General features: G+C 51.1%; 1 protein-coding gene across 1 annotated transcript; it reads left to right on the forward strand.

Moving 5' to 3' along the window:
• Positions 1–205: 205 nt before the first annotated feature.
• LOC311188296 (class I histocompatibility antigen, Gogo-OKO alpha chain-like) lies at positions 206–20,483 on the forward strand (the record flags this gene model as incomplete). Its single annotated transcript, XM_084259425.1, has 6 exons — positions 206–211; positions 2,970–3,306; positions 3,881–4,156; positions 4,277–4,393; positions 19,808–19,904; positions 20,402–20,483. 6 exons carry the CDS (start codon positions 206–208, stop codon positions 20,481–20,483), a joined length of 915 nt encoding a protein of 304 aa, XP_084115551.1.
• Positions 20,484–27,075: the final 6,592 nt, after the last annotated feature.

Here is a 27,075-nt window from a genome sequence, read left to right on the forward strand (position 1 = left end):
CTTTCTGGTTTTCTGACAGTTTCTCTTCAGCGTCCCACACCTCAGCACAGTTTAGTCATCAGCCATGGATTTGACAGAGTTTGTATTCAGATTTGGGATTGCACCTCTCCATCTGTTGTTAAAATACATGTTAATTAAACTATTTGGACATGCCATATTTTAAGGCTATACCTAAAACCCATGTAGAAAAATCCAAGATTTCCACATGAAGGTAATTTTATTGTACATTATATTTTATTATACAACAAAGTATTGGGGGGGCAGATACTGACAGTTAAGAACATTCTGGATATGTACCGTCAATATGGTAGCTACTAGCCACATATGGCATTTTAATTTTAAATTATATATAGTAAAATATGCAGCATCTCAGTTCATGAGCCACATTTCAAGTGTTCAACAGTTAAAGGCACCATATTTGTCAGTGCATATATAGAACATTTCTTTCTTCCTGAACATTCTGTTGGACAGCACAGCTCTTCATGCTTTGGGAGCATCAAGTCACATGCATTAAACACATATAAAATCAAGGGGCTAATATTATCTCTCTTAAAGATTAGGCAAGGTCATTGGATGGAAATGTATATTAAGTGGGTCTGGTGCCTTCAGACACTAACTGTCCCAGTTCCAAAGGGAAGCACCTGTCTCTCCACCTCCCTTCTCAGACTGACCACTCTCTCATCATCTCTGAGGAATGAGTGCTCATCCAGAGATTCCAGGGACAAAACTCTAAGAAAAACTTTGGAATTGGAAATCCAAAATAGGAGATGGATTCTGAGAGCTCAATCAGAGACAAAGGCAGAGGACACTCGATAAGTGACAAAGGCAGAGACTATCCCTGGTTCACTGAGAAAAGCATTCCCATAGTCGGTCTGTGGAAGCGTTGAGGTCACCCAGAACCTTTCACGGAATCCAGGAGGTCAAAACTATTTTTATAACATCACTTAGATACTATTTGCCTTTCAGTATTTTGACATTTGCTAAGTTAAAACTTAGTAAGAGTGGAAATCATAGTACCAACTGCAGTAGTAGTTCTTTTTACCACCACTTTCTTGCAGAAAAAAGGAAAACCCAGACCAGTTTCACTTCATAATGTCCTGGTTAAATCATGAAAGCATATTTTCTATTTATCATCCTGAAATCCACATATTTTTAAAGGTCTGAAACGATGACAAGGAAGTGCACATAAGGCATGTCTGCTACAGTCCAAAGTGCTATGTCCCAGGGGGAAAAATGTATGAAGTGAATTCACCTCTTCTTTTAGGCAGTATCATTTTTAATTGAAGGAAGGAATGGCTAAAACCATGGTTACTTAGACTAGTTGAATTGGCAGACACTTTCCTGAAAATGAACGTGCATCTGTCCCTTTTAAAAATCAACTAATGACACTTGTTGCCTTAATAAAATGTAAACTCCAAGAGAAAACCAAAATAATGGAAAACTGGGTCCTATCACTGTAAACTTGACAACTTACAGTATGGACTAATTTTTCTTTTGGGATCTGTGGTAAAAAGTAAAGCATACGGTTTTTGATAACTTGATCCCAGTGTAATTAACATTATATCTCTATTTAACATGTAGTGAAACAACAGGTAATTTTTTAAAAAAATTCATACAATTGTGCAATTATCATTACATTTACAGAAAGTTATTTTCTTAAAAATGCTTTGTTAGCATACATTGGTTATTAATATTCTAAAGTAAAGAAGTAATAACATCTTTTTGAAAGGTTTATCCTAGTAAAGTAAATATTTAAAGCTATAGCCCACATAAAAATTATGCATGGGATCCGTAATAATTTGTGAGACTGTAGAGACATCCTGAAAGAAAAATGTTTGAGAATCGCTGACCCAGTTCCTGGGCCTGGATTCAGGGAGGCAACAGTGTGACAAAGGTCTTGGTGCAGGAGAGGAGGGTCTCGGGGTGTGGCTCTCAAGGTCTCAGTCCCCAGGGCGCTGTTCCGGACTGGAAGGTGACTGTCGGGGCTTCCTCATCTCCCCAGTTTCACTTCTCACAACCTGGGCGGGTCCTCCTTCCTGGATACTGGTGACTCACCCCAGGGCTCACTCCCCATTGCCTGGGGGTCTCCAGAGCAGCCAATCAGCAGCCCCGCGGCTCCCGTTCCAAAGCCCTCGCCCGCCGGCCGGGACTCCGTCTCCCCAGCCCGGGTGGGGGCGCGTCCTGGGGGATGGGGGGCCCAGCCCTCCTGCTCCTGCTCGCGGTGGCCGCGGCCCCGAGGGAGACCCGGGCGGGTGAGTGCGGGTCGGGAGGGGACAGGGCGCTCCCAGAGGCGGGAGCGAGGGCGCGGGCGGGCGTGGGAAAGGCGCGACCTCGCCGCCGCCCTAGTTGTCCCCCCACCTCGGCCCCGCCCCGTCCTGGCCCCTTTCCGTCCCCCGAGACCCCAGCCTCCTCTGGCCCCCCGAGTCCCGGCCATTTTCGTCCCGCAGCCGCTTTTCACTCTCACTCGTCTTTCACCCACTTTCTGTCTCGTGGGCGCCCCCTGGGACTCGAGCCCCCGAAGGGGAGAAGAATAGCCCGGGTCTCCCCTCCCGCCCCCAGGCCCCCACTCCCTGAGGGTTTTCTCCACCGCGATGTCGCGGCCTGGCCTCGGGGAGCCCCGGTACATCGCCGTGGGCTACGTGGACGACACGCTGTTGGGGCGGTTCGACAGCGACTCTCCGGGCCAGAGAGTGGAGCCGCGGGCGCCCTGGGCGGAGCACCTGGGGCAGGAGGAGTGGGACGAGGAGACGCGGATCGCAAGGGACCTCACACTGTGGTCCCGAGCGCACCTGGACGCCCTGCGCGGCCTCTACAGCCAGAGCGAGACCGGTGAGCTGGCGCGGGTCCGGGCCGGGTCAGCACCCCCATCCCCACGGACGGGGGTCGCTCAGAGTCTCCCCCTCCAGGCTTCTCTGCAACCTGCCCTGGAACAGCCCGCGGGACTTTCACCCCGTTTCATTCTGTTTTAGTTTATTCCCGGCGGGAGGGGGCGCGGGTGGGGTGACCGCGGGGTGACGCGGGCGGGGACAGGCTCTCACACCCTCCAGAGGATGTCTGGCTGCAACGTGGGGCCCGACGGGCGCCTCCTCCGCGGGTACAGACAGTTCGCCTACGAGGGCGCCAATTACCTGGCCTTGAACAGGGACCTGCGCTCCTGGACCGAGGCGGACACGGCCGCTCAGATCACCCGGCGCGAGTGGGAGGCCCGGGGTGAGGCAGAGAAATTCAGGAAGTATGCGGAGGACAAGTGCTTGAAGTGGCTGCGCAGATACCTGGAGCACGTGAAGGAGACTCTGCAGCGCATGGGTAAGAGGGGCCTGGAGGCCTCCCGGTCCTCCCCTGCCTGGGCTAACTGCGGGAAATGAGTCCTCTCTCTAGTCCGGAGAGGGGGACTCCCCTGGGTTTCATGTTCTGCACTAGAGAGACTCCCAGAGACTCCGGCTTCTCCTGAAGGACAGTGAAGGGATCCCGTCTCTCCTGAGAAAGACAGACAGTCCCTGACACCACACGTCACCGGGTCCTTTTGACCAGGGGCCTGTTTGAGAACCACGAGTTTCTCTCTCAGTCTTGTTTCTGGTCTGAGAACATTTTCAGTTATGTGATTCCTGCTTTTCTGTGTCATTCACCTTCCACCCAGGTCAGGAATAAAAAGTCTGTGTTCCACTCCCTCTGCTTCATCCTACCCTGGGTTTTCGTCCTCATTCTAGAACTTTCTAAGGAATAGGAGAATCTCATAGATTCCCCCAGATTAGCCTGTTTTTTACATTTTATGCTTCTTGCTGCCACACCAGTTATCTTGCCCATTGTGCGGATGGTCTCATGAGGATTCTTCAGTGTCCATGGAGGAAACACAGAGTGAATTTTCTGTTTACCACTACAGATCCTCCAAAGACACTCATGACCCACCACCCCACCTCTGAGCATAAGGTCACCCTGAGGTGCTGGGCCCTGGACTTCTACCCTGCGGACATCACCCTGACCTGGCAGCGAGATGGGGAGGACCTGACCCAGGAGATGGAGCTGGTGGAGACCAGGCCGGGGGGAGATGGAACCTTCCAGAAGTGGGCGGCTGTGGTGGTGCCTTCTGGAGAGGAACAGAGATACACATGCCACATGCAGCATGAGGGGCTGCTGGAGCCCCAAGTCCTGAGATGGGGTGAGTAGGAGGATGTGGGCACTGAGGCTGTTCTCAGGGCCATCAGGAGCCCTTCTGGAGCCCTTCAGAGGGTCAGGATAAGGTCTGGGGCTCAGGGTATGATCTTCCCTTACCTTCCAGTGCCCCCTCAGTCCTCCATCCCCACCGCGGGCACCATTGCTGGCCTGGTTCTCCTTGGAGCTGTGCTCACTGGAGCTGTGGTGGCTGCAGCTGTGATGTGGAGGAAGAAACGCTTAGGTAGGGAAGGGATTTGGGGGATCTTATCCACTGGGGCTTTCAAGTCCCAGGGAGAACTTGCCCTACCTGGTTAATGGGAAGTACCATCCACACATATGTGTGGTGCCCAGAGGGCATTTGGTTCAGTCCCCCCTCACCTCCTTTCTTCATTTTTTCCCAGTCCTGACCTGGGTCTTTACTCACAGTTCTGGAAACTTCCCTGATCTGCAGGATTAAAAGATTCTTTTAGGTCTTCTGACCTGAGAGCTCCCAGGTCTCCCATGATATTTCTTCCCACAGGAGGACAAGGAGGAAGCTACACTCAGACTGCAGGTAAGTGTGGATCAGCAGTTTGATCCCTGAGCCCCTGGGGACAGTATAAATGGGCTCCATGGGGGTGTCACCCTCATCAGTCCTTCTTGTAGTCTCATCTCTGACCAGGTTCTGATTTGTTCTCAACCAGGCAGCGACAGTGCCCAGGGCTCTGATGTGTCTCTCAGCCCCTAAAGCATCTTTTAAAATGAATGTGATGAGGGGTCCTTCCCGGTGGCGCAGCGGGTTGAGCGCATCTCTGTGAAGCTGTCCGTAGCCTCCACAGCACCGGTTCAATTCCTGGCCAGTCAGGGAGATCCCACTTGGTGAGGCAGACCTATCCCATCTCGCCCACTGCTCTGCTTTCAGTCCGTCTGCCTGTTCTGCTCCCCGCTCTGTCACTGGTGAGTCCTGTCACCCTCCCACAGCTCTGGCCTGTGCCCCAGCTCTGGTATAAATAAAAAATTAAAAAAAAAAAAACAGAAAACAAATGTGATGAGGCTCCCGTTGTTCACACCTGGGACAGCACCTGGTATTGTGCAGAGTTTGCATTTTCAGTCTCTCCTGTGACCTGAACTCCTTTACTGATGGGAAAACAAACACTATTGCCCAGACAGGAGCATGGATATATATATATATATATATTCTATATATATATAGAAGAGAAAAAGATAAATTGCTAACTGGTTTTGAGCAGATACTGGCTAACTGGGGTGTTGGGGGTGGTGGGGAATGACTTATGCGTATCCTTGAGTGATATTTAAATGTCCTTGTATGAGCATGAAATATGCTTTCTAAAGTAAATTACACTTCATTCCTCAACTTGTAAAACTCTTCACACATCATGACCAAATCAGGTGTTAAGACCAGACTGACACGTGGGTTACAAGTGATGGATCCGCACGTGATAGTTGCAAAGTCATGGTTTCCCTTTGGGTTCACTCTGGTGTTGTCCATTCTCAGGGTGTTGGGCGAATGTATAATGACCTGTGTCCATTATGAGAATATCATGCAGAGTATTTTCAGTGCCCATAGTGTCTTCTGTGCTCCAAAGAAGCAAAAGCAAAAAGAAACCAGTGGAATCACATGAGACGAAAAAGCTTCTGCATAGTGAAGGAAACTATGAAAAGAGAATATCAAATCAGAGAAACTATTTGCACATCATCATTCCAACAAGGAGTTAATATCCAAAATCTGCAAAGAACTCCAAAACAAGAAACAACCCAATCAAAACAGGGGCAGAGGAGCTAAATTTGTACTTTCCTAAAGAAGACATACATGTGGCCAATAGGTACATGGATAAATGTTTGTCATCATGTGCTGTCAGGAAAATGCCAAGTAAGGCCACAAGGAGTTACCACCTCACATCTGTGAGGATGACCCACTGAAGGGTGTGGAGGAAAAGAAACTCTGGTACATGGTGGGTGGGAATGATGTCTGGTCCTGTTAGTGGGCAGAATGAGGGTTTCCCTGGACCATCAGGACTGCACGCTCTACATGGGATCTGCCATCAGCTGCATAAAGACAAAACATAATCTAAAGTGTAAGACCTTCAATAGAAAAGAACTTTAATACAGTTAGTATAAAATAGAGAATCAGTGTGCAATAGAGAGAAGAGCAAGAATATAATCAGAATAGTTTCCAAGTGAAGCACCCAAAGTTACCCGTCCCCTCATGGGTCAATGCCCAGCCAAACAGGCTTGGCCCAAAGCAGTCCCACTGGGGCCCGAACGCCTGCCACAAGGCTAAGGCACCTACTGGTAGAGACCCATGGGACAGGGGCAGGAGGGGCCAGGCAAGTCTGGAAGGATAAGAGCAAAATCAAAATCCACATCAAGATAACAGCTGCCATTGTCAGCCTCCCCATGGGCCTCTCACCCACATCTTTGTCTCTTTCACATGTCTCTTTCCATGTCTTCAACTTCCTGGCACAAGTCCAAGCCTGAGGAGCAAGAGTGGCTTCTTCGTCACATGTCTCTCTGCTCCATGTGCTTCCTACAGTCTCTTTTCCTCATCTTACTCCACATCTTCCTCCTCTTCCTTAGCTTCTCATCCCTGCTCAGCTTTACCTTTCCTTGGGCGGGGCAGTAACCTGGAACCTCTCTTTTCTATGGATAGCACATTGGTGCTGACCCTATGGAAAAAAAAGAAGGTTCCTCAAAATAGACCTGTGTGTCACATGGTCAACCATCCCATTCCTTGGTATTTATCCAAAGAAGGTAAAAACACTAATTCTGAGGAATATGCGCCTCTGATGGTCACTGCAGCATTGTCTACCATAACCAAGCAATGGAGACAACCTGAGGGCCGAACGGCAGGTGAGGGGATAAAGAACACAAACTATATACACAATGGAATACTATTCAGCTGTGAAAAAGATGAAATATTGAATTTGCAACAACATGGATAGATATGGATGGGATTATGCTAAGTGAAATAAGTTTGAAGGAGAAAGTTAAATACTGGATGATTTCATTCATATTTGGAATATAAAGAAACAAAGCAGGGACAGACTAAACCAAAAAATAAACTAAACCAAAACATACTCTCTATATATTACTGCAGAATTGAAGCTATGGGCTGGGGTAAGAGTAGGAAACAAAGTAGGAAGAGGGCCCAATGGACGATGGTGAAGACTATGGGAGCCATGAGGGTGGGTGTGATGTGGTAACAAACATCTGAAGAGGTGTGACCCTTGTCTCTGAACACATACAGTGTGTAAACCAATGCTAATCTCAACTGAATAATACAATGAGGGGAAAAGAAAAAAAAAGTAAATTGTCTCCTCCATCAGTCACTGACCGCAGGACTTTGCCTTCACCTCCTCACTGCCATGCAGGCTGAGGGGCTGGTTTCCCACAAGGTCAGAGGCAGGAGGTGCAGGGACTCCTGGGGCTGCTCAGACACCGCTGAGTAGAGAAACCGCAGAGAGGGTGACTCTGAAGGGACCAGAGACAGAGGGTCAGAGTAACCCCAGTGCTGAGTGAGGGTCTGGTTCCCAAGGAGAGGGGAGAGTGTGTGTGTGTGTGTAACAGGAAATAAGGGAGACACAACATAAGAAAACAAGGGAGAATCATATATCAAGCGCCAAAATAAATAAATTCAAATCGCACACAGAGTAAAGAGTGTCAGAACAACACCTCAGTAAATACAGTTCCATGGAGAAGAAGCTTCTGAGCAGAACTGAAAAAGCATTGGACCTGCAGAAGAGGAGGAGGTTTAGAAATATCTCATGGTTGGCTTGAGGTGTAAAGAGCTGGGCAGGACCCCTCCTCCCACCCTGGCCCCTGCTAGGATGTGGTGGCATCTTCACCCCTGACAGTTCCCTCCCCCAAACCCCAACGTTCATCTCCTTTGGAGTCTCCTGTATATATACATATATGTATACATGTAAACCCAGCTTCTTCTTAATTTCCCACCTGTCTGGGGCATTCAGGTGGTTCCCATAGCTTGGCTACTGTCAATAGAGCTGCAGTGGTGACGGGAGTGCAGGTCCCTTCACAGGAGAATATTTATCCTCTGTGAGTAGATCCTCAGAGTAGAATTGCTGGGCCCAATGGCAGAACCACATTTACTCTCTTAAGAAACCTCAATACTGTTTCCATAAGGGCTGGCTCAGTCTATATCCAAAAACAATGCAGGACTGTCCCCTTTTTTCCACGTCCTTGCCAGCACTTGCCTTTCTGGTCTTTTGGATATGGGCCATACTCACAGGTGTGAAGGTTTAAACCAGGAGATCATAAAGGCACAAAATGTGGGCAAAAAGAAATCCTGTAATACTCAGGCCAACACAAGGCTGTCTCACACTGTGAAAGAAAATAATCATGAAGAAATTCAGGTGAATGACCTGAGTGTTAACATTATCAATGGTCCACTGCATTCTCAAGATGTCCTCCTGAAAGCATCCCCATCACCTAGTCCAGCCTCTCTGCCTCAACCCCCACCCCACTGCAGTCCTCCAGGGTCTCACCTTTAGGGGCTGAGATACAATTCAGAGCCCTGGGACTGTGGCTGCCTGGGGGAGAACACAACAAAACTTGGTCAGAGATGAGACCACGGGAGGAACTGATGAGAGTGACTCCCCCATGGGCTCTATCTACACTGCTCCCAGGGGCTCAGGGATCAAACCCCTGATCCACACTTACCTGCAGCCTGAGTATAGCTTCCTCCTTGTCCTCATGTGGGAAGAAGCATCATGTGAGACCAGGGAGGAGTCAGGTCAGAAGCCTGAAAGAATCTTCTAATCCTGTAGAACAGAAAAGTTTCCAGAACTGTGAGTAAAGTCCCAGGTCAGGACTGGGAAAAATGAGGAAAGGAGATGAGGGGGGACTGGACCAAATGCCCTCTGGGCAACATACGTGTGTGGATGGTACTTCCCATTAACCAAGCAGGGCAAGTTCTCCCTGGGACATGACAGCCCCCAGTGGACAAGATCCCCCCCCTTCCTTCCCCACCTGAGTGCTTCTTCTACCCCCTCACACATGAAGCTACCTTGTGTGCAATGAGCACACTTACAAAGAAAACCGAGCTGGAAATGAGGACCATGGCAAGGATGGAGAACTGAGGAGGTGGCACTGGAAGGGGAGGGAAGGTCAGACCCTGAACCTGAGGCCTCAGTCTGATCTTCTGAAGGTCTCCAGAAGGGCTTCTGATGCCCCTGAGTCAGCCGTGTGCCTACATCCCCCTCCTTACTCCATCTCAGGACTCAGGGTGCTATCAGCCCCTCATACTGCACATGGCACGTGTATCTCTGCTCCTCTCCAGAAGGCACTTACACAGCTGCCCACTTCTGGAAGTTTCCATTCCCCCTTCCCCGGCCTGTTGTTCACCAGCTCCGTTTCCTGGGTCAGGTCCTCCCCATCTCGCTGCCAGGTCAGGGTGATGTTCACAGGGTAGAAGTACAGGGCCCAGCACCTCAGTGTGCCCTCATGCTCAGAGATGGGGTGATGGGTCACATATGGCGATCTGGGGCCTGAGTGGGAAGAATCAGAAATTTCATGCTTTGTGTTTCCTGCATGGACACTGAAGCAGCCTCATGTGACCATCCTCCAGTGGACAGAACAGTATGTTTGGAGGGAGGAGCACAAACCCCAGAAACCAGCCTGGTCTGGGAGTCCGGGAGAGCAGGTGAGAGCCCAGGGTGGGATGCAGGTCTCTGAGCATTTTGTTGCTGACTTGGGTGGAGGGTGATGACACAGACAGGCAGGAGTGAGATCTCCAAAAATGCTCTCTGACCAAAAAACAAGATCTCGAGAGAAAACTCATTGTTCCTATGATGGCTGCCGGTCAAAAAGATCCTGTGAGGGGTGATTTCAGGCATGGTCTCCCCTCTTTCTCAGGGGAAACTGGATTCCTTAACTGTCCTTCAGAAAAAGTAGGAGCCTCCAGGCCAGTCTCCCTCCCAGAGCTGGAAAACGTGGCCGACAGCTCCCTCTCTGGCCAGAAGGGGGCGCTTCCTCACCATGATTCCATTTCCCTGCGGGGTGCGCGCCTCAGGGAGATCCAAGGCCCCGCAGCCCTCTCACCTCTGAGCTGCGGCGCCTCCTTCCCCATCCCCAGGAGTCTGGGGGCCCCTCCACGCACCCGCCCCCAGGCTGCTCCGGTCCTGCTCTGCCCGACCTTCCCCCTCCCCCTCGCGCCGGGGAGCTGAGCCGCGGGCCCGCCGGGTCCAGGCGCGCAGGTCCCCGCCCAGGGCGCGTCCCCGGCGCCGTCGTGGGGAGCTGGTCGTGCCCGCGGGGGAGGCGCCGTCGGGCCCCGCGGCGCAGCCCAGAGTCCTCTGGATCGTGGGAGACCCTGAGCCCGGCCCTGAGGTCAGTCCCCTGGTCACCCCACCCGCACCCCTACTTCCAGCGCAGAATAAATGTAAACTTAAAATCTCGCCGGTGAACGTTCCGCGGGCTCTTCCCTGGTCAAGGGGCCTGGCAGGGGCCACGGCCTCGGGGGTCACGGGGCCCCGAGACTCGGGCGGGGGGTGGGGCGGGAGCGGTGACCCGCCCCGGCCCGCGCTGCTCCCCGGCCCGGCTCTGGCTGCGGCGGCCGCGCGGGGCCTCCAGGAGCGCTTGGAGCCTCCGCGCCGAGTGTCTGCGGAGCCGCGTCTCCTCGCCCGACCCTCCCGCCCCGCCCGCCCGCCCAGGGGCCCGCGGCTCCGCGCTCTGGCCCGGGGAGTCGCTGTCGAACCCCGAACTGCGTGTCGTCCACGTAGCCCCCGCGATCTACCAGGGCTCCCCGAGGCCGGATCTGGACATCACCATTTCTAAAAGCCTCGGAGAGGGGGAGCCTGGGGGCTGGGAGAGGTGAAAGCCGGGCTGACCCTCCTCCCGGGGCAGGTCCTGAGTCCCAGGGAGATGGGGCAGGGGAGAAAGTGTCCAGGAGGGAGGGAGCTCCAGAGACTGAACATGGGCAGCGGGTCCAGAAGGGGCAAGACTCAGGGGACAAAAGGAGGAGGCAGGTGGGGGGGCAGAAAGGGACCAGGACTGAGGGGCGCCACGGGGGTGACAGAGGGGCCTAAGGCAGCAGCTTCCTCTGCAGAAGCCTTTTCCCTCCACCCTGCACTCTCCAGCCCAGGTGTCTGTCTGGGCCAGAGCCCTGGAGAGAAGCAGCAGGAGGAGGGTTGGGCGCCCCATGACCAGCACTGCTGGGGTCTGGGGCACTTCTGACTCCAGGCTGGTGGGCGGAGACTTACCTGGGCAGTCAGTGATGCTGACTGGTTCTCTGGGAACCTCCAGGCACTAGGACTGAGAACTGGGGAGGAGTCACAAGTGTCCAGGGCCCAGCACAGGTGGTGGAGACAGAAGTGAGGCTAAGGGGGCAGTGGGGGATCCCCAATAGTAACCTTCCTGCCTTAGACACAGCCCTGGGGCCTGGAACTATGAGAACCAGACTAGGGACCTGGGGCTTTGCTCTGCCCCCTCCTCTCCTCACCCAAAGCTTCCTCACCCTGTCTCCGTGACCCAGGCACTGGGTCTGCGATTCTCAGTCATTTTCCATTCCGGATCCGTGTCCAGTCTTACAAATTAGGGAGGACGCCAAGTATAACCTTGTTTAGGAGGTATCGCTCCCCATACTTACCACACTGGGAATAAAGCGAGTTTGATCATGTAGCTGTTTCATTTAGAATTATAGTAATAATCCAATGCCTGTTGATGGATAATCAATAATCAATGCCTGTTAAATAACTTCTTTCTGAAAATAATCAGGGCAATGAGAAGAGTGGATCTTTCACGTCTTTTATGTTTGCAGTTGTCTTTCTTGTCTGTCTCATTGTTTTTTCTTGTCTGTCTCATTAGAAGACAGTAGGATTTTCATGTTTCCTTCTGCATTTAGCTGTGGTTCTGGTTGAAGTCTATGAAAAAATGTCTACAGCCTCACACAAATACGTAGGAGTAGTGTTTTCACATTATTGTGAACATTCCACTTTGATACTAAATTGAATCTATACAGGTGGTATTTTCTCCCAGGTTATTTGCAAAGTGAAAACTGAAACAATATCATTGAATATTTCTTATTCTGTTACATTTCCATAGACCTCTCCTGCATAAAACTAACTGCAGTTAGTTTTAATGTGTGATTTTTTTTAAAGTAATATATTGTTTCATAAGTTATAAAGCTCTTCAATGTTCATTACACTGGAATCAAATTATTTTAAAAAATTCATTTTATTTTTCATCACAAATCCAAAAAGTAAAAGTAGTACTGGAAGTTGTCAAGTTAGTGATAGGACACAATTTTCCATGATTCTGTTTTTTTCTGAGCACTTATATTTGGTCAAGGTGAACTTACCATCAGTTATCAATTGTCAGTTGATTTTCTCAAAGGAGCACACACTCATTTTCAGGACAATGTCTGCTAATTAACCAAATCAAATAGCCACAGATTCTGTCATTCATTCCTTCATGTGAAGATGGTATTGCCTACAAAAAAGAAAAATAGTCTAATTCATCTCATGCAAATATTTTTCTTGGCACATGGTAGTTGGGGACGCAGCAGGAGTGTTGTGTGTGCACTTGCGTGTCATCACATCAGATGCTGTAAAATGTGGATTTGAGGATGATAGAATAATGAAGATAATTTTTAATGCTTCAACCAAGAAACTTTGAAATGAAACCGGCTTGGAGTTGTGTTTCTGAGGTAAGTAGTTGTGAAGAATAACTGCAGTTAGTAATATAAGCTCCATTTTTAGTAAGTTTTACCTCAGCAGATGGCGAAATAGTGAAAAGACAAATGGTGTCTAAGTGACGTTTTGAAAATAGTTTTGACCTCGTGGCTCCTGTGACAGGCTCTGGGTGACTTCAAGGATTCCACAACCACACTTTGAGAAATGCTTTTCTCAGTGAACCAGGGAGCATCTCCCAAGTGTTCTCTGCCTTTGCTTCCCCTTCACTTCCCAGCATCCCTCTCCCTGGCTGGCTCCTGCCTCCCCAAGCTGCCTCCCCTGCAGACACAATGAGGAACAGAGAGAGGACCCTGGAGACTTGGAGCTTGCACTGTCATGAGAGATGGACACTGAGTAAAGGTGACAAAGACACGTGTAAACCCAACCTGAGCCAAGGGCTGGGAGGAAGGAGCGTGATTATTATGAAAGTAGAGCAGTAGGAGTGCTTCTATTATTTTAAATAATATCAAAAGATGTAAAAAAATATATTAAAAACAGGGCCTCCCTGGTGACGTAAGGTTTAAGTCTGAGTGCTATCACTGCTTAGACCTGAGTTTGATCCCTGGCCAGGGAGCAACCCACAGGGGGCAGCAGACCTCTCCTGTCTCACCCACTACTCCCTTCAGCAGTGGATTTCAGTGGATCAGCCTGTTCTGCTCCCTACTCTGTGTCTGGTGAATCCTCTCCCCCTCTGCACCTCTGGCCTATGCCCCAGTTCTTGTATGCATAAATAAATAAAAAATGAATCTTAAAAACAAACAAAAAAATTACATGCAGCATCAAGTACAAGATCCATCTCAGACCCAGCAAAAGCAGAGGCTGGGGACCCAGTGGTGGTGTAGGTGAAACAAGACACAATGGGGGATTCAGTCAGCTGGAGTCAGGCTTTGTCGTCAAGTGAGTTTGATGGCAAACTAGAGAGGGTCAGTCTACCATCCAGCGCTGCCAGACCAGGAAGTCTGGGCTGGTCTGCTGCCCCAGCCAGTAGTCAGGCACCACCTGGGAGACTCAAGGGATAGCTTTTAAGTTTGGCTTAATCTAGCCCTTTGTTTAATTTCTCTATATCCATATCTAAGTGACATATTTGTCTTTCTCCTTTGGGCTTATTTCCATTAACTCCATCCATGTTGCCCCAGAGGGCATTAGTTTATGTTTCTTGATGAGTAGTATTCTATTATCTATGTACCACCCCTTCCATAGCTTGGCTACTGTAAATAGTGCTGCATGATCAGGGGGGTGCAGGTTTCTTTTGAAGTAGTGTAACGTCCTCTGCAGGTTGTTGGCGCCTGCTGCCCTAAAGGGAGCCGGAGTCTCTGAGAGCACCTGCTTACTCTGCACAGGGGGTTCCAGGGGACCTTGATACCCCAGCCAGATAGGACACTGGCAAGTAGTTAAGCTAAAGGGCCTCACACCGTGGGGCCGAAGCTAAAGGGCCTCACACCGTGGGGCTGAAGATATAACATCCCTTTGTTTTTTGTTCTTGGTCATAAAGAGAGAAAAAATTTCTCAAAAAGTAAATTCGACAATAAATTATATGTATCAGCATACTGCAAGCAAATGACATGGAAAATGATATGTTTAGAAATTAGTTATTAAACAATTTGGCCCACTTGACAATGCAGGACAACTTATTGTACATGCCTGCACAACAATTATTTTTTTGCTTTTTTAGAAGTTTCCTTTTTTAAAGAAATTTCTTAGGAAAGTTTTTAAATGAATTTAACTGTATTAAGGAGTTTCTAGGTAGAAAAAATTCTGATAGCTAAGAAGCAGCTGGTCTCCGGCTGAAGGCCATAAAAACAGAAGAGTCTTGGATGCTTAGGCTTTAGCTGATAGGAGTGTACCGGAGGCTATCCAGTGTCTTAGGTAATGGTCTAGCTGAAATAATAAGTTTTAGTGTTAGGTTTGTTTTTTTTTATCTATTAACCTTGAAGGCTACCATCTAGCTGAGACCCGTAGGAGTCAGGAGTCCATGGGAATAGAATACACTAATTGTCTCTGCTTTGCACATGATGATGTAATTTCTCTGCTTGCTAAAAATGAATAAATAAAGACCTGCTGAGTCTCTCAGCAGAAGATACTTGCACCTCATCCAGTGTCATTGTCTCCTCACTACCTCATCCCCTTCCCCTTAGCCCTTAAATTTTTGCCAATGCCTTCTCATCCTTTCAGGAACCCCTGACCGACATTTTGCCGAGGCTGGTCCCCGGCACTTCCCCAAATGAACTCCTGTTCCCTGAGGACATGCTGACTTGTGGCATGATCCCTACTAACTAGAAAGACTTGTTCCAGCAGTAACTTATTCATGTGTATAAGCATAAACACAAATACACGCTATTTCCTTATCCCTTTGTTCATTTCTTTAACAAGAGCTTGGGCTGGGAGAGTGAGAGGCAGAGCCGCTTTAGAGGGTTCTCCCCAGCCTCCCCCTGCTGCTAATTCACTTAGACTCTGAGTCTTCCTTCATAGCTGAGAACTTCTCATGGGCTGTCTGAGGCAGGGTAGATACCTTGGAATGGGACTGCTGGGTCCTAGGGCAGATCCACAGTTAATTTTCTAGGAAACCTGGATACTGTTTTCCATCAGGGCTGAACCAGTCTACATTCCCCAAAACAGTGCAGGACTGTTCCCTTTTCTCCATGTCCTGCCAGCTCTTGTTATGTCTGGTCTTTTTGATATGGTCCCTTCTCACAGGTGTAAAGTGGTTTCTGATTGTGTTTTGAATTGGAGGATCTTGAATGGATCAAGAAGATGGGGTACACTTCCCTCCAGTGAGAATGTCCACGTTAAAAAATCAGAAACAACAAATGCTGGAGAGGATGTGGAGATAAAGGAAGCCTCTTGCACTGTTGGTGACAATGTGAACTGGTCCAGCCACGGTGGAAGGCTGTGTGGAGATTCCTCAGAATACTGAAAATGGACCTACGATGATCCAGGGATTCCACTCCTAGGAATCTACCCAAAGGACACAAAAACATTAATTAAAAAGGATATCTGCACCCCTATGTTTACTGCAGCACTATTTACAATAGGTAAGATATGGAAACAACCAAATCCCAAAAATAGATGACTGGATCGAGAAGATGTGGTACACATACACAATGGAATACTATTCAGCAAACATTAAGATCATCCTCAAATCCACATTCTAAAATACCTGTTGTGCTGACCTGGAAGGGCAAAGGGAGCTCTTCTCCATTTCCAAGCATGGTGTCCTGGCAATGGGGTGGTCCCCAGGAAAGGGGGTTTCAGGTTTCCTGCCCCCCCCCCAAGAGAGGTTGGAGCTGAACTGGGAGAGGACAAGAAGCTGCAGAAGGGATGGAGAAGGAAGGAAGCAGGAAGGAGCCAGAAGGAGACCTGGAGGAGGCACGTGGAGCCAAGAGACACGTGAAGAAACTGTGTTTGCCTTTTGATCGTGGGCGGGGTGACACAGATGTGGGCGAGAGACCCGTGAGGAGGTGACAATGGCGGTTCTTGTCTTGATTTTGATTTTGCTCTTTTCCTCCCAGACTTGTCTCGTTGTTTCTGATCCTTTCCTGTGGGTCCCCACTGGAAGGTGCTTTGGACTTGGGGCAGGTTTGGGGCCTTGCTCTAGGCCAGTTCCATTTGGGTGGACTTTGGGTGCTTAAGATCATCCTCAAATCCACATTCTAAAATATCTGATGTGCAGGGTTAGGGGCACCCCAGACCCCACAAACCTGCCTGCTCTAAATAGGTTCTGCCATCCGCCACATCAATACAAAACATATGAGATTTTAATGGAAAGGAACTTTATTTTATTTTTTTATTTATGCAAGAACTGGTTACAGGCCAGATGCGCAGGAGGGTGAGAGGATTCACCAGAGACAGAGCGGGGAACAGAACAGGCAGACTGATGAAATACTCTGTGAAGCTGGAGTAGCGGGCAAGACAGGAAGAGTCTGCTCACCATGTGGGTTGTTCCAAGGCCAGTGGGGATCGAACTGGCACTGAAGAGGCTGCGGACAGCTTCACGGCACTACACTCAACCACCTGTGCCAACAGGGAGGGAGGCCCTGGAAAAGAACTTTGATACAATTAGTAAACAATACAGTGTCATGAGAGTGACATATAAGCTTCAGTCAGAGTTGACTCTCAAAGAGAATTTCATTCCTATATTGGTCACACACACACTTAAGTTCATATAGGCAAGCTAATCCCAAGTTCCCAAAGTACATTTGACTAAGGACAGCTGCTGCGAAGTGTTTAGCCGGGCCTTCCACATAGGCCGTGGAAGTCTCTAGGCTCAAGGGCCCGCAGTGCGGATGGTCGTGCAGGGTATTGAGCTGACAGGCCCCTTGTGCTGCTGTCAGGGAGCAGGCCACCGGGGCCGCGGGTAGCAGAGCCTGGAAGTGCAGGTTTCCTGGTGTGCCGAACCCAGGAACAAGCTAGGAGCAGGAGCAAGGAGAGGTTTACAGCTCCGAGCCAGTTGTTAGGACTGCTCTGAGTCTGCTTCAGGGAGCTGCTCCTTTTATACCTTCTTATCAGGTTTAGGCTCAGGCACCGTCTGCTTTATCAGTCTTTACCACTCAGTATGTGGCCTCAGCTACTTTCACTCACAGCGCTCGCAGGCATCTTAATATTGTCAATTTTACTTTTAAGTTTTATATGTTTGTTACACCAACTAATGGGGCACAGAGTCAGGAACACAGCGTCCCACGAACTTGATCTGGCCATCCTCGGGGGGCACAGGCTCTGAATCGCCGCATCCCACGATTCGGTCCTGGCCTTTAGTGAGGGGCAAACAAGCTAGAGGGTCATCTCCACTACTCCTTTGTTGCCTAGGATTCGGGCACCTAGTCTGGACGGGCGTCCCCAAACCCGGGGTCTAGGTGTAACTGGAGTCGGCTGACGTGGACCCACCATGGTTTATGGAACAGCCGACTGAGGGAGGGGGTTAGGTGAGGAGCTGAATACCCAGAGGTGAGGGCCTCCCAGGAAGGCGGGTCAGGCAGGTGACTCACCCCAAGGGTTAAGGCCGGTGGTGGATGTGAGGGTCTGCAATGGAGAGGAGAGGTCCCAGGGACGGGAAGGCGGCCCCGTGCCAGGAGACACAGCCTTCCTGGGTTTTGGGCACCAAGATGAAAGGTTCAGCGTGGTAAAGGAAAGAGCCAGGCCAAGCTTTCTCAAAGGAAGGTGTAGGGTAAAGAAAATATCAGGCTTTTCTGCCCTCCCGCCATCAGGATAGATGATGGATCCTTGAGGTCCTGAATGCATGCCTGATGGCAGCACCTGGAGTAGGGTGTGGGCATAGGTAGATGGGATTCAGCTGAGCTAAGACTGTGCTTTTAAGGTCGGCATCACGGAGACGCCAGTAGAAGCCAAGAAGCTGAAGCAGAAGCTGAAAGAGAAGCTGAGAAGCAGCAGAACGAACGCCAGAGAGCCCAGATAGAGTGAAGACTTGCTGGGGGGCTGGGAGGCCTGCCAGCCTCCCAGCCCCCCAGCCAGCACCCCTGCCTGCCATATGCCTGGTGAACCCCAATAAAAGACCTGCAAAAAACCACTGAGGACTCTGACTCCTCCTTTACCTGGTCTGCATGGGATCAGAGAACCTGCACTGTGGCAAGTCCTACCTTTACAGAAGGGAAAATTTATTGTGCCCCAGGTGAAATTCACGGACCCAAGACAGGGACCCCTGTGTGGAGTCGCACACGTTGCCAGGGGGAAGCAGGCTTTTACAGGGTGAGGAGAGAGCAGGTGGGAGACTGGGTTTGCAAGGGCGGGAAAAGATTCTAGGGCGGGAAGGGGTTCATTGTCTGAATTTTCTAGGCAGGCTCCTGCGTTCCTGCCCCAGGTGGGCTTCCTGGTGGGCTTTTGCATTCCAGCCTCTTGCATGGACCTTTCAGGCTCCATTCTAAACTCACTCAATCCGAATTTGCCAGTGTGGGTAGTGGGGAGGAAGGACCGTGGATCTGAGCTCCTGCCTTTTTACACTACTTTCCAGCAGGAAAACTTTTTAAACTACTTTTCTGCTGCCCAGCCACATGGAGAACCTCTGTACTAAACAGATGATTCGTAAGCACCCATCAAATTTGAAAGGTCTGGCGGGAACCAGAGTTACTAGGGCGAAAAGGCATCTGGTAGGAAGCCACCTAAGGCTGAGAATGAGGACCTGCTGATACCATCCGAAAACAACTGTTCCTCGTTACCTGCAAGCCCAGTTTCCCTCTCCCCATCCTATAAACACCTGCCTTCCCCTGACAATAGGCGCGGCTTCACCGACCCCCACCTTGGGTCTGTGAAGTTTGCCCGGGGAATGCAACAAAGCCCCCCTTTAAACTTATTCTGTCGTCCTCGTCTTTCCCTCCTCATCTTCCCCTGCTGAACCTTTCAAAATTAGAATATCCTACTGGAAATTAAACTTTGACGTCAGAGACATGTCCTATTGTGTCAGCGGCACATGGGATTTTGCCTGATACGTTATATATGCTCCATAAACGCTTGCTGAGGTGGAACATGAATGGAACATTCTCTAGCTTTGCTCCTATTAAAAATGGTGATATTAAGTGCTCACTAAGCACTCCTTTTGGCTGCTCACTGTGCTGTTTTGTATGCGTGATGTTGTTGAGCTTGCACATTAACCCCAAAGGACACTGAAGACATTGGAAATGCGGAGAGGTTGGCACAAGGTCACCTAGATAATGATTGCACCTGGGCTCAACCCAACACTGATGCTTAATCCTGTACTTGTTGATAGAGATGTGATACTCTGATTTACAAACCCTTTGGCACACTGCTAGCCAGAGCCACCTTATCCAGAGAGAGCAGCAGTAATAATAACTATGATTCTATTGTGCCCTGGGAGCTCTGATTTGCTATGTGTGTGGAATGAACTCTCATAGTGCAGGTGGACATTATCCCCGTTTCGTCAGGTGGGAAACTAAGGCTCAGAACAGTCCAGGTAACTTATGTGGCATCATACCCTCCATCTGTCCCCACTTCTCTCCTTTCAGACATGGTTGCAGTTCTAGGAGAGACCACTGGACTCCATGTATTGAAGCTCCTCAGAGACCCTATGAGGAGGGATCCAGAGGGTGCCCAGATCTTACAGTAGGTAACAGCCCTGCCTGGAGCTTGGGGGCATTCTCTGGGGATCCTGCTCTCTCTGGAGTCATATTGTATCAAACTGTTTCCTCTGGGGAGCTCATCCTGATACTTTGGTCATGGTGCTGCACAGGCCGGGCACTGCCCGACTCCACTGGTGCCATTCTTGTAGACAGCATGACAACCCCTGGGTAGTGCCATGCAGTGGCCTCCACGGAGCTCTGTGCCTTCACTGAGCTCCTATAACATGTACTAGCTGTACCCCCTACCCCCATGGCAGTGCCCTCTGACTACCCTGCCCACATGCCCTGCAGTCAGGAGCCATGTCCTTGGCTCGTGCTCTTCTGCTCAGTTCCTGCCGCCAGCCTGCCAGTAACAGGCGTCCCATTAGGGCTTGCAGCTCCCTTGCTGCTCCGTCACCTCTCGTGGCCTTGCTCTAGCTGAACCATTTGCCTGCTTCATCCACCCCCTCCCAAAACCTGAGTGCCGCCTTCTGCCTACAGGGAATGTCCCCGGATCTTACCGTCCAACCTCGACCTAGGCAAGATCCAGAGCCGGCCTCAGAGCTCCCTGTTTCCTGTATGAGAATGTGAGTTTCCAGCTTCTGCACATCTGGCGGTCACCAGGAAGTGCAGAGCGGAGTCTGGACTGCCACCGGGGACAGGAGTGCTTGTCAGCCTCTGTGCCAAGGCTTTGTCATTTTCTCTGGGGCAGGCAGATGGCCTGTGAGCATCACTTCTATGAAATATATTGGCCAGCATTTATTCACCTCTTACTGCATGCCAGATGCCCCCAGCAATGCTATCAAGTCTGTTCTATTCTTATCCCCTTTCCATGGAGGAGAAGGCAGGCTCCGCGCAGTTAAGCAACTTGCTGCCTTCACACAGCCAGTGTTCATGGAGGCAAACCCACATCATGTTCTTAACTGTCGGTGCACTGTGTCCCCCTGTTTCGGGGGGACAGTGTTTCTCTCCCTTGGCGATGGCAAAACTGGCACTCTCCAGCCCGAGGCAGGAAGGATAGTGGCTGGGGTGGGGAACCCCAACTCCTGAGGAACTCCTTTTGTCGAGCACCTGCCCCGTGCTGGCTGTTGTTGCAGGTGCTGGGGAACTAGACAACCAGCCAGATAGCTCCTGCCCTCACGGTGCTCATTCTGTAGTCGGGGAGGCAGACAGGAAAGCTGTAAAATAAGAAAATTCACATAAGGATTCAGGCGGATGCTAGCAGTAATGAAAATGTGCCAGAACGGTTGGTACGCAGGGAACGAAACCAGCGAAGAGCCTGCCCGTGTGGAGCGTCCATCGAGCAGATGGTGAGGCCGGCCAGCGTGATTGGGACAAGGGCGGGGTGGGAGTTTGGCCTCCTCTCACAGGGGGGGTCAGGAGAGGCCCCACTGAGGAGACAAGTTAGAAGAGAGGAGCCCGCCCTGAGGAGAGCAAGGAGGAACATTCCCGCCAGTGCCAGGCTGTGCTTAAGGACAACAGGCCTCGAGGTGTGCTCTGGGGGAGGCAGGCAGTGGGCTGGAAGGTCAACCGGGCCAGGGCCTGCAGTCATGGAAAGGGGTTTGGATTTTGTCAGAAGAGCACTGGGAGACCCAGGAGGGTTCCAAGCAGGACAGTAATGTGATCTAATTTATTAAATAATTTGGGGTACAGATGGACCCCTTTCCACTTCCCGCATGTACACACCTGGCAGAGCACCTCTGGCAAGCGGCGGCCCAGCACAGCTGAAAGAGCCACCCAGGCTGGAGGAGGCGAAGGATGCGTGGAGGTTGCTTTAGAAAAGGGTTTTTCAACTTTGACACTGATGACATTTGGGGCCAGATGATGCTCAATTGTGGGAGCTGTTCTGTGCCCTGTAGGATGTTGGGCAGCATCCCTGGCCCCTACCTACCCAGCCTGGCCAGTAGGTTGAGGAGCACTCAGCCGCTAAGCTGTGGCCACCTCAGATGTCCCCAGGCTTTGCAAATGCTCCCTGGTGAACAATTGAGAACCACCGTTCTAGAAGCTACTGTCCCTGAGACACTCTGCCCCCCATGCTGTCCTGACGCCGGCCCCCGGCCCCTTTCACACCCTCTCCCTCAGACTTCATGAGGACCGAGTTGTTTCATCAAGTTGGGGTGATCTGCCCCAAGTGCCACCCAGGGAGGGACAGGCTCCTCAAGTTCCCCTGAACCCTTTATCCTGTGGCTGTGGAGGGGAAAGGATGACCAGCGCCTCCCTGGCACCTTGCCCAGTCACAGGCCTTTTCGCGGTGACAGCCCTGAGATGATGCCACTTCTGGGGCCCGGAACCCAGCAGCCCACAGGATGTGAAGGACACGTTTGTCCCAGCAGAGGTTCATATCGAGGCTCAAAGTGAGGGCACCCTCCCCAAGGCTGGCACGGCAGGGGTAGTCCCCCTGTGGCATCAAGATTACGGCAGGACTAGAGTTCAGAGCGGCCTGCCGCTCTTCCCTGCTTTATGGCCCTGGGTGAATCATAACACCCCTCTGCACCCAGATCCCTTATCTGAGGGCAGGGGACCTAAGGGTTATCTTCCGCAGCGTTTCTGGGGTTTGGCAATAATGGACGTCAGGCCACTGGCTTGGGAATGCAGCGGACTTTGTTTCAAATGCTGACTCGGTTATCTGATCGGCAGTGGCTCTGGGACGAGCTGCTCCCTCTCTCTGAGCCGCGATTTTCTTATCTGTATCAGAGGCTCCTGGCAGGATCCCACCAGAAGATCATGAGGATCCCCCCAGAGGTCAACGAGAACATAGGCAAGGGATGTCGTGGGGTGCCGGCACCAGGAGGGACTCAGTTAACACACTGCCAACCCTCTGATCCCCTTGGGGTTTGTGCAGCATGTGGGGCGCTCTGATGAAAGCTGGCCTGGGGCCCGGTGAGGCTGCAGACCCGAGCTCAGCCCCCGACCTTGAGGACACCCCATCCCTCTACCTCTAGCAGACTATGGCTGTACTTTGGGGACAGGAAGACCAGGCTATACCCACCCAGGCGCAACTGGGGACTCAGAGAGGCAGTGGGTGGGACTGGCCTTAGCCCCCCTGCGTTCAGGGGTCACTCACCAGACCCTGCTGGGGAAGCCAGGCCAGGCCTGCAACCTGCAGGACAACCTGGTGTGCACAAGCTCACACCACCTGTTTGCGGGGAGCCAGGCCCTAGCCAGGCCCTAGCCAGGCCCTAGCCAGGCACCAGCAGTGCATGCTGGCAGTGGTGTGTTCACACCAGCCCCACTCAGGACCATGCAGAGGAGGTGCCTTGAGAGCATCTGTGCAGTGAAACCATCTGTGCTCAGCTCCTCGTGGGCTGAGGCAGTTTCCTGCCCCACAAGCCCTGGAGGAGGATACAGTGGAGGACAGACACAGGGCAACTTGTAGACCCATTTTTTAATGTTTTAAAAACAAACTTATTGAGATATAACTTTTGGCCATTTTGTCATTTGTTGAAGGCTCACCTGTCATGTCCTTTTGGTAAGTGCAGAGCAGAGCAATCATCCCATACTCTACCTTGAGAACATCTCCATCACCACAACAACCTTGTTTCCTGGGTCTGGGCCCATGGGCACCACCCCCACCTTCCCCTCCCCAGCCCTGGGCAGGCATAGCCCACTCTCTGCCTCTGGGGACGGGCCAGGGAACTTCTCTCTAAGCACATCCTAGGCGACTCCGCTGACACAGACCTGCAGTGGACATTTGAGGTACCCTAACCCAATGCAGGAGGCCCTGCAGCCTGGGGTGTGTGAGGAGAGAAGGGCTGCAGTAGCTGCCTCAGAGGGGGCCAAGGGCAAAGCCAGGGAGATTCCTTCCTCAGCAGGAAGGGGACATGGGATCTGGGTCTTGAAAGCCACAGGAACAGATGTGGCTCAGGGAGCTGATGAAAGGCCGATTACATGACCTCAGCAGTGACTTTCTCTGTGTGACCTCGGGGGTCCCTCCCCAGCACTCTGTGAACTGGGAAGTGATACTGTCCTGACACCCCTCCCCCACACCCTCTCAGAAACAAGGACATGGAGACTGAGGGGTTATGGCAGTGCCCAGGTCAGAACCCCAGCCACCTGGCTAATGTCTGGGCCTCTGGACTGACACCATCCTCCAAACTGACCAGGGGACCAAGGAGGCAGTGACCCTGGAGCCCTCACCACCCTCTCCAGATACCACACATTTCTTGCCTGGATTTGACTGAAGACAAAAGCGCAGTAGTAAGTCATCCTGTCATCACCCTTTATGGAAATGAATTGAACTCACCAAAGAGAGACACAGAGTGACTGGTTGTACCAAAAACAAAACCCAACTTGATGCTGCCTCCAGGAGACAGGATCTAAACAGCCCCACTGTGGGAGACAGGAATAGGCCAGGATGCTTCAGGAGCTGCCCAGTGTGGACAGTTCACACCCCCACTGCTGAGGAAGCCAAGACAGGGGGAGGATCCTGCAGGCTTGATTGTATTTTTTTTTATATTCTTCTTTTTTATTTTTTAACTTCACTTTTCACTTATAAACACTATTTGCTTCCTCCCACCCCCTCAGGTACAGTCCCCTAGAGTTTCCTTCTGCAAGGCACCCATGCACCATCACCTCAGTCCCCTGTGCTCCTCCCTCCTTCCCTTTGGTCCTTCTTCTACCTCCTCCCCTGCAGGGTGTCTCTGATTAAGGACTCTGACTTAGGATCCCGCACACTTCTTTGAGGACTCTGAGGCAAGAAGAGTGCTGCTGGAGGAACCAGACAATGACCAGGATGCTGCACCCCATGAGGATGGCGCTGAGCTCACCCCACCCTCGCTGGGAGAGCAAGGCCATGCCCCAGAGAATGCAGCCTGTGCAGGCGATCCTGAGCTCACACCAGACCTGCTGGAGCATCAGCCCTGGCCAGCTTCCTGCAGGTTAAAGTGAGGGAGCTAAAGGAACAGCAGCTCTGCCTACGGAAGCAGGCCCTGCAGGGATTCATAGCACAAGCCGAGGGTGCTCACCTGACACCACCCCTCCAGGGACCCAGCCCCTCACCATGTACTGCCTGTCCTCATCAGGGACAACTGACCATTCAGCACTGCTGCACCCCCAACTTCTCCTCCTCCACCTCCCTAGCCACATGTCTTTCTTTAACTTCTACAAGGCCTCTACCCACAGACACCTGGCCCTTCTCTTGTAGTTCCAAATCTTGGTCTCCTAATTCATTTCAAGTTATTTTCATGTATTTCCTCCAAGATTTCTTGTTCACTGTACAAATGCTAATACACTTGTTCTCTCCTCACCCAAGTTGTCTACTCCTTTGATGTCCATTCCCTTCACAGGGCTGGCCTCCTCCTCACTGTGGCCTTGCAGACGAACAACTCCTCAGTGGGAGCCATTTAGCCAAACCACTACTGCCCAGCCCTCTCAGGCCATGATGCCCTCACCTGCCTGCCACCTCTGTTCCCATTGCTGCCTGGGGATCCCAAGGAAGGAACCTAATAAATGGTGACTCTGGGATCATCCCAACCACACATTAGAGGTAGCATACATGGTGTCTGTCTATTTGGGTTGGCTGGACTTCCGTGGTGGCCTAGGGGTAAAGTCTCAGCACTGCCATGGCTGAATCCTGAGTCGAGCCCAGGCCAGGGAGCAAACCCATCTATGGTGCAGCAGACCCCGCATGTCTTGCCCACGGTTCCCCCCAGTGGTGTAATTCAGTCAATCTGCCTGTTGTGAATCACACTCTGTGTCTGCTGAATCCTGAAATCCCTCCACACCTCTGGCCTACACCCCAGTTCTTCTACACCCAAAGAAAAATGATTATTTGCCATCTCTTGAATTTTAGGTATACAGTAGGGTAGGGTAAATGACTAATAGCTAATCAAATCAGATTTGTATCACTATATCAGTGTAATCAGGACAGCATTACTATTGTATCCAACAGTCCATGTTATGAACATGTGTCTATAGAAGAATGTAGTTTAGGAAGAGGGTGTCATCCAGAGTGGAGCTGTAATGGGATATCCAACTTAACAATTTCATTGAATAGATTGTTGTCTATTATTGAATTATAATTATTAGGACACAAATGATCATTGTTGAATTATAGATGTCTTGAAGCCAGGTTGTAGGTCATTAGGTAAAGCTTGTGACGTGTAGATGGCAGCACATAGTGCCGGATTTTGTCTGCAGATCCGGAAATATCCAGTGGTTAATATTTGAAGATAACTCGCCTCTTGGGCCATGTTTCTGCTGAACCCTGTTGTCAAGCCCTGCAAACAGTGGCTCCGCATGGCCAGAGATGGATCAGCAGCCCTCAGGGCTGGTGCCTGGACCGTGGCCAGAACAGCCAGAGCACAGAGCTGTCCTGTGCCTCCCAGCAGGCCCTCTGTTCAGGTTCTGTGCTTCGTGATAGCTCAGCCCACGTGTTTAGACGGAGGTTCCATCAATAAAACCTTGCATTAGACTCCAGGGCCAAATTCAGGGCCTCCTCCCAGGGCCCAGTTTGTTTACACGCAACATGGATTGTGGCCGTCCAGGTCATTTTCATCAACATTCAGGCAACCTGGAGCCAGGAAGGGCCTCTGTCCCCATGGGGTGCAGCCATCCCCTCACTCACTCTCACTGCCCTCACTGGAGAGCACAGGGCACACCCAGTCCTCCCCTCCCAGCAACCCTGCCCCACAGCCCCTCAGCTTTATGAACTCTGCCCGACCGGCAGAAGAACCCTGGCGTCTCCAACTTGTTCTCACGGGGATGCTGCAGGGCCTGGGGACTGTCTGATCACCTAAGGGGAGCTGAGCTAGAGTCAGCACCACTCGGGGAACCCAGAGAGAAACAGAGGGGGACACAGAACACTGGGGCAGAAACGGGCATGAAGAAAAGGACCGGGACAAACAGAGAGAAGGAGCTGAGGACGGACCAAAAAGGCAGAGAGAAAATCAGAGTCAGAGGAACACAGAGACAGAAGAAAGGGAGAGTCAGCTAGCGTGGACAGGACAGCAAGGAGCTAATCACTGTAGGAGTGGACACCCCATGCCTCGGGCCTCATCATCCAACCGTAACCCAGCCCTCAGTAAATAACACTGCCGGACAGGGTGAGCAGACATCTGCGAGCAAGGAGGGAGCCCTGGGAACACTGTGGCCGGCACTCGCAGGATGTGTGTGGCTCTGGCCCTTTGATTCGGGCCCACAAGACCCCTGTAGGGCACGGCCAGAGAGGAGCAGGG

Source organism: Talpa europaea, assembly GCF_964194135.1.
Source record: "Talpa europaea genome assembly, chromosome: 2".
Classification (NCBI taxonomy): Eukaryota; Metazoa; Chordata; class Mammalia; order Eulipotyphla; family Talpidae; genus Talpa; species Talpa europaea.